General features: G+C 36.1%; 1 protein-coding gene across 3 annotated transcripts in view; it reads left to right on the plus strand.

Annotated features, from left to right (window-relative positions):
• The window catches only part of RPRD1B (regulation of nuclear pre-mRNA domain containing 1B), an 83,543-nt gene that overhangs the window by 31,429 nt on the left and 38,634 nt on the right, over positions 1-13,480 (plus strand). For all 3 annotated transcript variants that reach the window (XM_036751725.1, XM_036751724.1, XM_036751726.1), the window contains exons 4-6: positions 4,112-4,224; positions 10,174-10,300; positions 11,324-11,499. In XM_036751725.1, coding sequence (XP_036607620.1) covers positions 4,112-4,224; positions 10,174-10,300; positions 11,324-11,499 — 416 coding nt within the window. The remainder of the gene's footprint in view (positions 1-4,111; positions 4,225-10,173; positions 10,301-11,323; positions 11,500-13,480) is intronic.

Below are 13,480 nucleotides of genomic sequence, written 5' to 3' on the forward strand. Positions count from 1 at the left end.
CAGTTTGGCTAGATTGTAAGCTGTTTAGCAGAAGGAGTACTGGACCTACAACCAAAAGCCCTATGTTTGAATCCCAGCTCAGACATTTATTAGCTTGGTGTCATTGGGCAAGTCATTTCACTGCCTGAGCCTCAGTTTCCTCATCTGTAAAATGGGGATATTTGTACTGCTTGCTTCTTGGGATTGTCACGATGAAAGAAATCTTTAAACTGTAAAATACTTTATAAATTTGAATTATTATAACATTCCAATAAGATACTCAGGAGCAGGTATTTTTGCCGTCTTGTGGTTTAAAGAAATTCATGATATAACGTTGTTTCCACTGTTGATAGACACCAGGTATTGGGAACTGTGGCTGAGATTATGTAGTTACCAAATACGCACAGTTCACATTGATTAGAAATGTATATCTTTTACCCCTTTTGTTATTTTAGCCATATTACAAATATGGGTATGCCCCCCCCCCCCTTAAAGAAAAGCTATGTGTGAAAATAAAGTTGCTGAGGCAGGATGGGGAACGGTTATAATTTCAATGCTGGAAAGGACCTTGGGGAGCTAACCCAGTCCCCTCCACCCATCTCTGGACCCCAACACATTTTATGGACAAGGGAAATAGGAAGCTGAAGAAATGAAGTTACTTAGCAGGCAGCCAGAGCTACAACACAGGTGTCTTGCCTTTTGGTCCATCGTGCTTTCTGTTACCACAGCTGGTTATTTGTCCTATCAGAGAAGTAGACTTTTGGGGGGGGAGGGGTGTCAGATTTATGTTTTAATTGATATAAGAAATTCCCAGTCAGGAGACTTCCTCAACCAGTGCACATCACCACCTGCTCTGCAACTTAGACTTGGTGAGTTGCCTTACAAAATATTACTCATTCTATAAAGGGGTTCTGCCCGGAGTTCCCCTAGGTGCTTGTAATTTAGTCCTTGTGAGATATTCCATTGCAAAACTTTGGTTTCTACTCAAGTCTTTAGGCATACATTTACGGCGTAAAGTGAGGTACATCTGCAAGTATGTTCTACAAAACAATAATAATGTTACTATATTTAATCTTGATAGAAAGATTTTTATTGAATGAGGCATGTCTTAACTTTTTTACCTGAACTTGGAAACAGCTGTGATTGTTGGAATGAACAGCCCTTGCTCATAACTTCAGATCACCATTTGCTACTATAATTTTGAGTCTAGCAACTAGGTAAAATCTTTGCTGCACAACTTTGATGTCCAAAGCTAGATTATTATTCTTTTGAGTATGTCTTATATTTGTTGGGTGAACACAAACTGATCGAATAACAGACTTTTCTCTATACTAAGAAAGATTGCATCAGTTCTAGGATTTGTGGTTTATTTTGCTGCACAGAAATGGAAATATGGGATAACCATAGTCTAGAGTTAGAGCCAGTCTCTGACATAATTCATAGAGGAAAGAAAGGTGGACAGGTGGGAGGGTTAAGATTATGATTACAGTCTACTTTGACTCTGCGTACTCCTTCTGGCTTCCTGGTGATCTGGCTGATGAACATCATCCACAAATTTGTCATCCTGTGGGTCAAACTATTAACCTATAGAAGGATTTGAAGCTATGATTTGGTTTCTCTGCAGAGCTGGCATTTTGAAGACACCTTCCTTTACGTTTACAAGTTGTGTGACTGGGAACAAGTCACTTGATATATATTAAGTTTCATCTTCTTCATTTGTAAAATGTGAATAATAATACCTTGTGGTGTTTCACAGGTTTGTTGTGGAAACAAATTAGAATCTCTTTCTAAATGTTTTGAAAAAGCAGTGAAGCATGGCATACATATTTCTTCAATAATGCAAAAGATTCTTGATTTCATTGGTGTGTGTTCTTCTACCACTGGTACAGGTTACAACAACCCCTTTCAAAAAAACCTTAGTCATTTGGTAATATCTCTGATATTGAGAACTTGATTGATCTACAACCTATAGATATTTGATCCATTATTAGGCCTATACTTGAGACTTTCCCATCTTGGTAGAATTGGGCAAGGCTGGCATTCTGCTGGCCTACCTTCTAATATAGCCCAGGGTGATCACTGTGCTGTGCTGAAGCATTGGAGGAAATAGAGTACTGTCATTGTATTAGTAGATTTTTAAAAATTGTAGCGATTTCTCATAATTTTTTTTAATGTGGCCACTTTTACACCACTGTTAAGTTTCTACACTTCACTTACCACAAATGATTTACTTGACTATATCATATACCCATTTGCTCTAGTTCAAGGATGTTTCAAATTATTGTGTAGGTATAGATGGAGATAAGTGTAAGTTTAAATATTTTTTTTAAATTAGCCTTCAGGTGTCATATAAGGAACAGTCAGTGTCTGAGATAGAAGGATCATGTAGTCCAATGACATGATGTCCATAATTGATGTGAGGTTTGTCAAAATGAAGCGCTATAGTGATGATGAGGAAAGGGATAAATAGGTTGACAGGCTCATTGTTTATCAGGACTGGTAGCTTTGTCCTTTTTTGCATCGTTCTTGCTGTTCCTAGTAACATAAGCTTATAGGTGTAAAGTTTGAAAACCCTTTCATTTTACAAATGAGAAAACTGATACTTTTGGGGGGTAAGTGACTTCCCAAATAATAAGCATCAGAGACCTCTGACTTCATAGTCAACTTATCTTTTTACTGTACCATACTGCCTCCAAGGTAACAGTTGTGGACAAATTTATTTTCATACTTGTTATATGCTTATATGGAGAGTCAAATAAGGAGTCCTGTAGGTTTCTTTTTGACAGTTTGTGTTTATGACATGTTCAGCATGCTCATGTGAAAGAAGTTTTGTTGCGCAGAAATACAGATGTGATCATTCACAATGGTCTTGCTATCTCCAATCTACCCCTAGCTGTTCTTTGCTGTAGTAGTTAATATTATTTCTCATATTTCCGTGATACTTTTAAGTTCTGCGAAGCACTTTGCCAAACATAAAGATGTATGATAGGGAGTACAAGTATATTCATTTACACATATGGAAGTTGAGCTCTAGAGATAAATATTCAGTGAGTTTCCTGAGGTCAACACAGCGAGTGAGCAGCAGGGTTGAAGCTTTGACTCAAATCTCCTTACTCAGTCAAATTCAGTTCTTTTTCTACTATACCAAAGAAAAAGAATATGGTTTCTAGTAGGTTTATTTTCCATGGCTTTTTGAATCTTTTATCTTCTCAGAAGTTAGATTATTACCCTTCAAGTAGTGCATCTTTAGGATCGTAGAAAAAACTTAAATAGTATCTTCATTCTGTGAATTTACATCACAGTTTATTTGTTTCTATGTAATAGTTCTGGCTTTTCTTTCCAACATAATGTGAAAATAATTATTTGGAAAGTAATTGGTACAGAACATGGGGAAAAATTAAAATTTTTAATTGTCAACAAAAAAGGTTTAATTTCAGTGGCTCATGGGCAGTTTGCTTAATTACAGAACGCTTTAGTTTAGTTTGCATTTCTCAGTCATTTTTTTTATTTGAAAGTGAAATTGGACTTATTTTATAAAGACCTAATAAGAATGTTTATATTTGACCAATGCTTAACTTGTTAAACCATGCATTTTTATATGTTGTCTTTGGTAATTTATTTAAAGCCACAGCAATCAAAACTTTTTTATGTGTAAGGAGTAATGATCTCTCTGAAATATCAGTTATATTGGATTATTTAGATAAATTGGATTGTCAGATCATTGATTTAGAGTTAGGAGATCAGCACCTTCATCTTATACATGAGGAAACTGAGGTCCAGTGAGATAAAGTACATAAGTGGCAGAGCCAGGATTTGCAGTCAGGTTCACTTTGCTTGATGTTTCTTATTTTACCTTTCAGTCAGATTTCTTGTAAAATGATGAAGCTTTATAATTAAATAGACAATTTCCACTTTTTCACTATTTCTTCACGTTAGTCTAAACTGCTTCGTGCTGTGTACCACTGAGACTAGTTGAAAAACCTATGACATGATTTGTTAAAATGTTAAACTTTTTCTTTTTTAGAATTTGTAAAGATTTTGCCCTGAGTTTTCATGTAAGAAATAATGCATTTTATTTAAGACTATATGACTTAGTTTGTTTTTTTTTTTGTTGATTGTTTTTGATATATAGCCACAGAAGAGAAGAAATCTCTCAAGCGAACCTTCCAGCAGATACAAGAGGATGAAGATGATGATTACCCTGGAAGCTACTCTCCCCAAGATCCTACTGCAGGTCCTCTCTTGGTACGTCCAGTGAATGGGGGTAAACTACTTAAGATTTGCCCCTTAGGGAAATTTTTAACCAGGCAGTTATAACAGTTAAAAGAGATAAATTTGATTACATGAATTGAAAGCTTTTGTACAACAAAATTAATGCATCTAAGATGAGAACGGAAACAATCATATGGGGAAAAAACTTTTGTATCAAGTATCTCTGAGGGTTCGGTATCCAAGATACATGGACAGCAATCCAAAATGAAAAACTTTTTCCCCAATAGATGAGTGGTAAAGAATATGAACGAACAATTCTCAAAACAATTGTGTGAATGTCCCAAATCACTAATGATAAGAGAAATCTAAATCAAAGTAACCCTGAACTTTCACCTCACACCTAGAAAATTGTCAAAAATGACAAAAGATATCTAGTTGTATAGTGTTGTGTTGGGGTAGTATTGGAAAAGTTATGGAAAGATAGGCAAACCATTACATGTTGGTGGAGCTGCAAATCTGTATACCTGTTCTGGAAAGCAAGTTGAAATTAGGCAAGTAAAGTGACTAAAATGTCCCTTTGACTCAGAGATTTCATCGTTAGGCATATACCCCAAGGAGGTCATTGACAAAAAGAAAGGCTCCATATTCACCAAAATATTTATAATGGCATTTTTGTCCTAACAGAGAACTGGAAACAAAGTAGGTGCCTATCAAATGGGATATGGTTAAACAAATAATGGTGCATGAATGTAAGAAACATTGCCATACTAGAAGAAACCACAGATATGATGAATATAGAGAATAAGGAAAGACTTCTATGAACTGATACAAGTGAAGTAACCAGAGTCAGGAAAACAATAAATACAACTATAGCAGTGCAAATGGGAAGAACAGTTACCACAAAACAGTTGAAAGTATTATGGACTTCAAGGTCATTTGACCAACAAGATAGAGGACTAGATTTTTTTTTTCTGTTTCTCACAGCCTTTCTGAAACAAATTAAGCACCAGAAATAAAAATGATTTCAATTGTCTCCGTGGTATAGGACACCAAGAACACAACAAAAGTAAAAACTCCATGAACCTAATGCCTGACTTAGCTCACTCAATACCATTCTCCCAACAGCAAGACCGTAATAGCCTGCCGGAACTATGGACTTGCAAAAGAATGTTACCCTCCTCACTTCTTTCAGGTGCCTGAAGATCTAAACTCTAATTTGTTTGAGGCTGCAATCGCCAGCAAGTTATATTGTTTCTGATTCTCATTGGTCTAATTATTCCATTGATCTGCCTCTATTTTTTAACCAATACCAGATGGTTTTGATAATGGTAGCTTTAAAATATAGCTTGAGGTCTGGAAGTGCTGTTTCCCTTTTATCCTGACTTCATCATTTCTCTTGATATTATAGATCGATTGTTTTTCCAAATGAATTTTGTCACTGTTTTATCAAACTCTGTAAAGGATCCCCCTGGTAATTTGGTTGATGTAACATTGAAAGTGCAAACTTCCATAGTATTGTCATTTTTATAATACTAACACTGCCTAGCCATGAGCACTGAATATTCCTCCAGTCCTTTAAGTTCTTTATTTCTTTAAGGAGCACTGTGTAATTATTGAATCTGTACAAGTCTTTTGTGTATTTCAGTATTCCCCTGATACATTATGCATTTTGCAGTTGTTTGGAATAGGTTTTCCTTTTCTATTATTCTCCTTGGATTTTGTTGTTATATAGGAATGCAGTTTATTTTGAGGCTTAATTTTTTAGTCTGCAATTTTGCTGAAGGTCTTGTCTTGATTAGTATCTTTGCTAATTCACTTAGGATTTTTCAAGTTTACTATCATAGTGTCAGCAAATAGAGATAGTTTTATTTCTTCTTTATTTATCTTTATGCCTTTAATTTCTTTCTCTTGTCTTATTGCTATGGCTAGCATTTCCAGAACTGTATCAAGTAACAGAAGGTAGAAGGGGCATCTTTGCTTTACTCTCTTATTTATTGGAAAAGGTTCAGTGTATCTCAGTTTCATGATACTTGCTTCTGGTTTTATTTTATTTTATTTTGTAATTTTTATTTTCAGTTCCAAATTCTCTCCTTACCTCTACTCCACCCATTGAGAAAGCAAGAAATAACAATACCCATCATACATCTGAAGTCATACAAATTAAATAGATTTTTAAAATGGTATTTTAAAAAGTCCCTCTATGCCTATATTTTGTTGTTGATTTTTTTAAAGCATAAATTAATATTGTACTTTGTGAGATTTTTTTTTTCTGGATGTATTGAGGTAAAAATGTGGTTTTGGACATTTTGACTTTTTAATATGATTAACTATGTTGATTACTTTTCTATTTTCCTAATGTTGAACCATCCTTACATCCCTGGTATAAATCCAGCACCATAATGAGTGATTTCTTGGATAATTCACCGTAGTCTCAGAATTTTACTGAAATTTTAAAAAATTAATATTCATTAACAACATTGGCCTGTGGTTTTCCTTCTGTGTTTTATCCTTGCCTGGTTTAGGCATTACATGTGTCATAAAAGGATTATGATAGGGAATTTGCTTTCTTGTTTTTTTGAGACTAATTTGTGTAGTGTGGGGATTAATTGTTGCAGGCAGCTTGGGTGATATAGTGGACAGAGTGCTGGGCCTTGAGTCAGGAAGAGTCATCTTCCTGAGTTCAAATCTAGCTTCAGGCCTTTACTAGCTGTCTGTCCCTGGGCAAGTCACTTAATCCTGTTTGCTTCAGTTTTCTCATTTGTAAAATGAGCTGAATAAGAAAATGACAAACCATGCCAGTATCTTTGCCAGGAAAACCCCTGTGGGGTCATGAAGACTCAGACACAACTGAAAAACAACTGAACAGCAAAATTAATTATTCTTTTAAAATTTGTTGGAATTCTCTTGTGAATCCATAAGGAGCAGGAATTTTGTTTTTTTTAGGGTTGAGTTATTTATGATCTCTTTCTGGTCTGTCAGTTTGGGTATCTTATATTTCTGAAGGTATTTTTCTGTTTCTTTTATGTTTTCAGTTTTATTAGCATAAGAGGTGCTATTTTCTTATGATTTAATCTTGCTCATTTGATATTTTATTGATTTTCTTCCCTCTTTTTAATCAGATTAGCTGAAAGTCAATCGACTTTATTAGTCTTTTCAAAACACTAGCTTTATTGTATTTATCAAATTTCTATAGTTTTTGGGGGTGAGAATGGAGGAGGTTCCAGTTTAACTATTGTTCGTAATTTTTCAATATGACTCAGAAAATATTGGCATGAGAGTACACTCCCACCTCACCATGTCTTGGAGGTGGGGGATCTTTAGGTGTTGTCTGTTGCACATGTTTTTGGACTTTTAAAATTATTGAACATTTGTACTGATTTTTTTCGTTTTTTTTTTTCTTTTAAAAAAACCGGTATGGGATGTGATATACTTTCAGGTAGGGGAAAGGATATTGAGGAAAACTATGATTTTTGAAAAAAATCCATTAAAAGCAAATAAATTTTGTCAAACGATATAGAAGTTTGGCCCCAAAGAGATGTGGGAAGATAGCTCTACCTGCTCCTTTGCAGAGGTGTGGAACAGTACATATAGTGAGATTTTTTTTTTTAGGGTATCAATTGCTTTTGATGAATTTTTTTCACTTTAAAAATTTGTTATAAGACTGACTCTTTGGGAAGAGGGAAAACTAGAATGGAGTGAGAAATGTAAGCAATGTAAAAACAAAAGATAATTCATAAGGATTTGTTTTTTGAAAAATGAAACCCGCCCCCCCGTTGAAAATATGACCACAAGGTGGTGCTAATAACCAATTCAAAAAAAAGATTAAAGTGGGTAGCTCCTGCTCAACCTCTCTTGCATTATTGTCTTGCCAAACAACTAGGTTGACTTTTCTTTGATGCTTTAAAGCAGTGGTTAAGATTTGATTTTTTTCATTTGCATATGGTTCTTCAGGAAATAGTAGCTAAAAAGTTTTTTTGATAATGGTTAACATGCCACTGTTTTTCTCAAGGGTCATCATAGTAATCCAGAGTTAACTATATAATGTATATAGATATAGAGTAGATTGCAGTTTTCTAAGCCATAATCAGTTTATTAAAATTCCATTTATACACATGCATTAGGAACTTTTATATGCCTATGTATAGTATCTGGTACATTTTAGATATTTAATAAATTTTGTTGATGATACTATGTATTAGTTCAGATGATCCTTAACTTTATCATTGTGAATTCCCTCCACTAATAAAGATTTCAAATTTTGCTTCCCACATCTCCAGTGCCCGTGCTTCATTAGATTCATTCCTGTGGCCCCAAAATTCATTATTTAGTGACCAACTTTATGATAACACTCTTTCAACCTAGGCTGGTTCTAGACTAATAGACATATTAATTTTACTCTAATGCTGTACCCAGATTGATGCTGCTCAACCTCAGGACCTGTCAGAAATGAAACATTAGAGGAGGACTTTAGTGGAGTTGTATATGCTTGTTTATCTTATAAAAGCCTCTCTCTGGTGCTTGTCTATTTCTTAAGTGTGTTGGGGGTGAGTGGTTAAATGATCACATCAGATTTAAATTTAATGTTTGTAAATTATAAAGAATTAGAGAATTAAACATTTTTTTCTCATTTGATTAATAGGTAAAAAGTCAGCTGCTCCTCAGAAATTATAATTGGTGAATCTATCAAAACATTTTGTATTTTTCTTTCCGATGTTTTCTGCTTTTTTTTTTTTTTTGACTTGTACTTTAGGATTCTCATACAGATTTGAAATTTTGGAGTCATCTTTAACTCTTGACTCTCTCTCTCTTTCTCTCTCCCCCTTCTGCCCACCCCCCCCCCCCCACTCCCCCAGTGTCCAGGCAGTTGCTAAGGCTTGTTGACTCTGCCTTCTCTCACATTTAGCCCCTTTCCTTCACTTACCACTCTTGTTCAGGTCCTTATTGTTTCACTTATATTATTACCCTAGGCTCTTAATCTGTCTCTCTGCCTTGAATTTCTCCTCCATGTAGCAGCTGCCCAATTGATATTCTTAAAACATAGGGCTGACCACATCACTTCCCTACTTGGGAAGTCTTATGGCCTCTCTGTGATCCCCTAGTTTTGTATTTTAAAAAGTCTTTCACAATTTGGTTACATTTTATCTTTTCAGACTAATTTTATATTATTCCCCCTCATACTTTCTATGTACCAGCCAAACTGGCCTACTTGCTATTCTAGGATATTCTGTCTCCTACCATAGTGTCTTTGTACAGGCTGCTACTCAAGACCGAAATGTTTTCCTTTTTTGTCATCTCTAGTACCCTTCAAGGCATAGCTCTTTGACAAATACCTTGGCTCTGAATCTTCACACATAACCCCCCGGCCCCCACCTCCACCAGCCATGCCCCCGCTATTATGCTCCTTTTATCCTGAAACTATTTTGTATTTAATAAGCATCTCCCCAAAGAAAAATATGAGAAGAATATCTCTCTCTACTTTTGCAGAGGTGTTCCATGGGTAACAGTGTGGTTTTTTTTCCTCTTCCTCTCTTTTCTTAAGACAGTTTTATGGGTAGAGAAGGAGAAAGGGTATAGGGGAAATTTAGGCAATGTGAAAACAAAAGCTATCAATAAAAACTCATTTTAAAATATTGTGTTCTTAGTATAATTCTAGCACTATTTGCAATAAAACAGAAAATATTATCTTAGGTTCTTTTTGCCACGGATATATTTGGAATGTGATCTTTAAGATATAGTGTAGAATTTCATCTTTGTCTTGCCATGATTAGATTTCAGAAATTAATTTTGTATATTCCCTTGCACTATACTGTTGGTAAATGGGAAAATAGAGTGAGTAGTGTGAGTTCTCAGGATAGAATCTATAAACTTATCTGGAGTAGCTGTTTTTGAAACTTATCTCCACCTCATTTAACTTAAACTAATTTCTAAGAAAGATAAAATTCTGTATGTACTAATGGCTATCATTGGCTTTCTGTCTGATAGACTGAGGAACTGATCAAAGCCCTGCAGGATTTGGAAAATGCTGCATCAGGCGATGCCACTGTGAGGCAGAAAATTGCTTCACTACCACAAGAAGTCCAAGATGTTTCACTTCTAGAGAAAATTACAGGTGAGACCTTTGGGTCCAAGGTAAAAGAGGGGAAAAATATCTGCTATACACTGAATTGTAAGATCTGCTTATTGCTGAAGGTTTAAGCTTTCGTACTATGTTGGACAGAAGGCATATTTGTTTGTTGTCAAAGGCATATAGTCATAGCTCGTGTAATGAAATCTGAATTTCTGTTTGTGTAGTGCCAAAATGTGGGTTGATTGCTACAGAAATACGATTGTGAGGCATCCTAAATCATCTGTTGGAATGTAGAGTATATCATGATTCCTTTTAGTTTTTAATAATACTGCTTCCTTGCATGTATGTAGTTCTAATGAGAGACAGTGTGGTATAGTGGTTAGGAAGCAATCCTCAGGTCAAGAAAATCTGGATTTAAGTCCTGCCTCTGACACAAACTGTTTGTGACCCTGGGCATTTGAGGTCCCCAGACCTCTCTATAAGACTAGAAACTGCGAAACAGTTGCTGATCTGCCTTAATAGAGGGAATTTCCTCACCAGAAATTTCCTACATCAGTGAAATGACACTGGAGCTCCAACCCCCCTACCCCAAAGAGTAAATATCTGGCATTATTTGAAGAAGGAAAAATAAGGCAACATAAATAGAAATATGTTGAACATAGTAGAGAAAAGGAATAATTCTTTTTAGTTTAAACTTTAAAACCAAAGTCATTGTCTATTTAGTTTGGATGTTAGCCTTCCCATAGTGCTTTTACAAAATAGAGAATTTAGGTATCCTTTTGTCAGATTCCCACTCCAGAGCTCTTTCACCTCAGGTAACTCAGAAATAGTTTTTGTAGATGATGGTGGACTTCCAAGTTATAACTGTTTCATTGTTTTCCTCTGAGTCCAGGTCTATTCTTGTGTTTGAAAAAAAGACTATGTACAGTAGGCAGAAGTCTTTTGACCATCCCTGTCTCCATTCCACCTGCCCTTCCATACTTCTTCCCCTGCCCAATCATCTCAGCCATGCCTGTGTGATTTGTAGGTTGTCTCAATTTTTTTTTCGGTCACATTTGTGCTTAGACAAAGAGGCAGCTGAACGTCTTTCAAAGACAGTGGATGAAGCATGTTTGTTACTAGCAGAATATAACGGGCGACTGGCAGCAGAACTCGAAGACCGGCGCCAGCTGGCACGCATGTTGGTGGAATATACCCAGAACCAGAAAGATGTTTTAACAGAGAAGGAGAAAAAACTAGAAGTAAGTACTATCCAAAGTGAGCCAGAATCCCTCAGTTCCCCTCCTTGTAGTTCACACTGCTCAGTGGGTATGATCCTTGAAACAGCCCTTTATATTTAAAAAAAAAAATATGAGACGGGGAAATTCTGTTAGGTATCGTAGTTGTTTGAACCTTCTTATAAATATTGGTCATATTTCCTTACAGCCAGGAAAGAACAGGTCTTAGATTTCAGGAGAGAAACTTCATGAACTCCCAGTCTTGGTATTTTAGAGCCTAATCTCTAACATACCAGTTTCAATTCAGGTAAAATATTTGTTGCCTGAGATACAGGCCTCAGGAATGGCATTGAAATAGAAGGATGTAATCAGACAGAAGTTGGAGAGTGCCCACAAGTATCTTTAGTCATTTCCAAAGTTAGTTCTGAGTGTAATATACAGTGGACCTTCAAGGCCCTGTGTGATGTTAATTCAGGAATTTCAGTTGTCATTCTATGAAGTTTAATCCTTATTCTCATATCCCTGTTAGGTTTCCATCAACAGGGAGGGGAAGTAAGGATTGTTCTCCTCCAACACTTAGGAGAAGCCACATCATACGTAGTCTTTTCATAGAAGACTGGGAACGCTTGTCCTTGGGTAGCCTAGCACACAGACGCCTGCTGTTACCTCCGCTCCAACAGTGCACTTGATTGTAGGAAGATAATCATTCAACAAATATCTAAGTACCGGTGTACTGGGCTAGATGCTAGGAAAATTCTACAGATAATTAAGACACCCTTCTTGTCCGCATGGAGCTTATAGTCTGTGGAAAAGTACTATCCCCTGTGGCTACTGGAGAGTACTGACCATGAATTTATCTTAAACTTTATAGTTTTGTATATGTAGCCCAAAGAGATGATATAAAGAGAGCAGAGGAAATTTTCCTCTGCCTCAACTCAGAAAACATAAATTCTGTGGCATAGAGAGAAAAGAAGTTAAGTCTTCAGGCTTTCAAAGGTGAGATGATTAAGATTAAGTGAGTTTGCGTTTCAGCACTGTCATCTGACTGTGTAGTATAAAACGAATAATGTGCATGTTGTACATTATCCTTACCTGCAGTGATGATGGGAGTAATTATGAATAGTGCTGGTAAGAACTTCATGTTCATAGCCAGCTTGAACCTGGAAGATGTGAAACGGCTGTAAAAATAGCATCATTTTGACTAGAAATCAGCAATGACCAGAAGTCCTAGAGGGAGTTGCACAGGCAATACCAGACGGTCATTTATCTGAAATGTTCATCTTTCACTGAGGAAGCATTTTCAGCACTGTGCCCCGGGACTAATAAGGGAATGTAATTAATGATTCTGGTTGTAAGTCACTATGCCATCTGTTGAACTGCCCCTTGGCGACACATTAAGGGCTTTCTCTGAACTGTCAGACATTGATTATCATGAGCAGCTGTTGTTGGGTGGAATGTGGCAAGCTATCATAAAGGACAGCATCTTTGAGAAGAGATTGGGTTGGTAGGGCCGGTTAACTCTTTGTTATGTTTTCCATTTCCCCCTTGGTACCCACTTAAATTTTTCAGGTGATCATTCCATTTTCCATAGAGCAGTGGCTTGATAAATACCATCACATTTGACAATCTCTGGAGAACTTTATAGGTCCCATTCCAACACTGACCTTGGGATTAGGATGAAATTGAACAAAGAATGCAAAAGGATTCTGTTTAAAAGTCCACAAGCTGTCAGCCTCAGGAATTCCCCCTAAATGCTCTCTAGCAGCTACTTAATATTAAATATTTTTCTAGGTTTGTTGTAGTAAAAATAGAAATTATTAGGTATATTAAAAAGTGCAGCTTTTAATTAGTTTTATCCTTGTCAAGCAACCTCATCTCTGCAATTTTAATTCCACCTTATGTCTTAAGGGTCTGTTGCATTTTTATGGAGATTGTTAGGATTGTGAGGTGTGTATTAGGTTCTTCCATCCTTAGGACATTTCTCTCCCCCAAAGAAAAAAAACCC

The sequence above is a fragment of the Trichosurus vulpecula genome, chromosome 3 (genome assembly GCF_011100635.1).
Source record: "Trichosurus vulpecula isolate mTriVul1 chromosome 3, mTriVul1.pri, whole genome shotgun sequence".
Lineage (NCBI taxonomy): Eukaryota > Metazoa > Chordata > Mammalia > Diprotodontia > Phalangeridae > Trichosurus > Trichosurus vulpecula.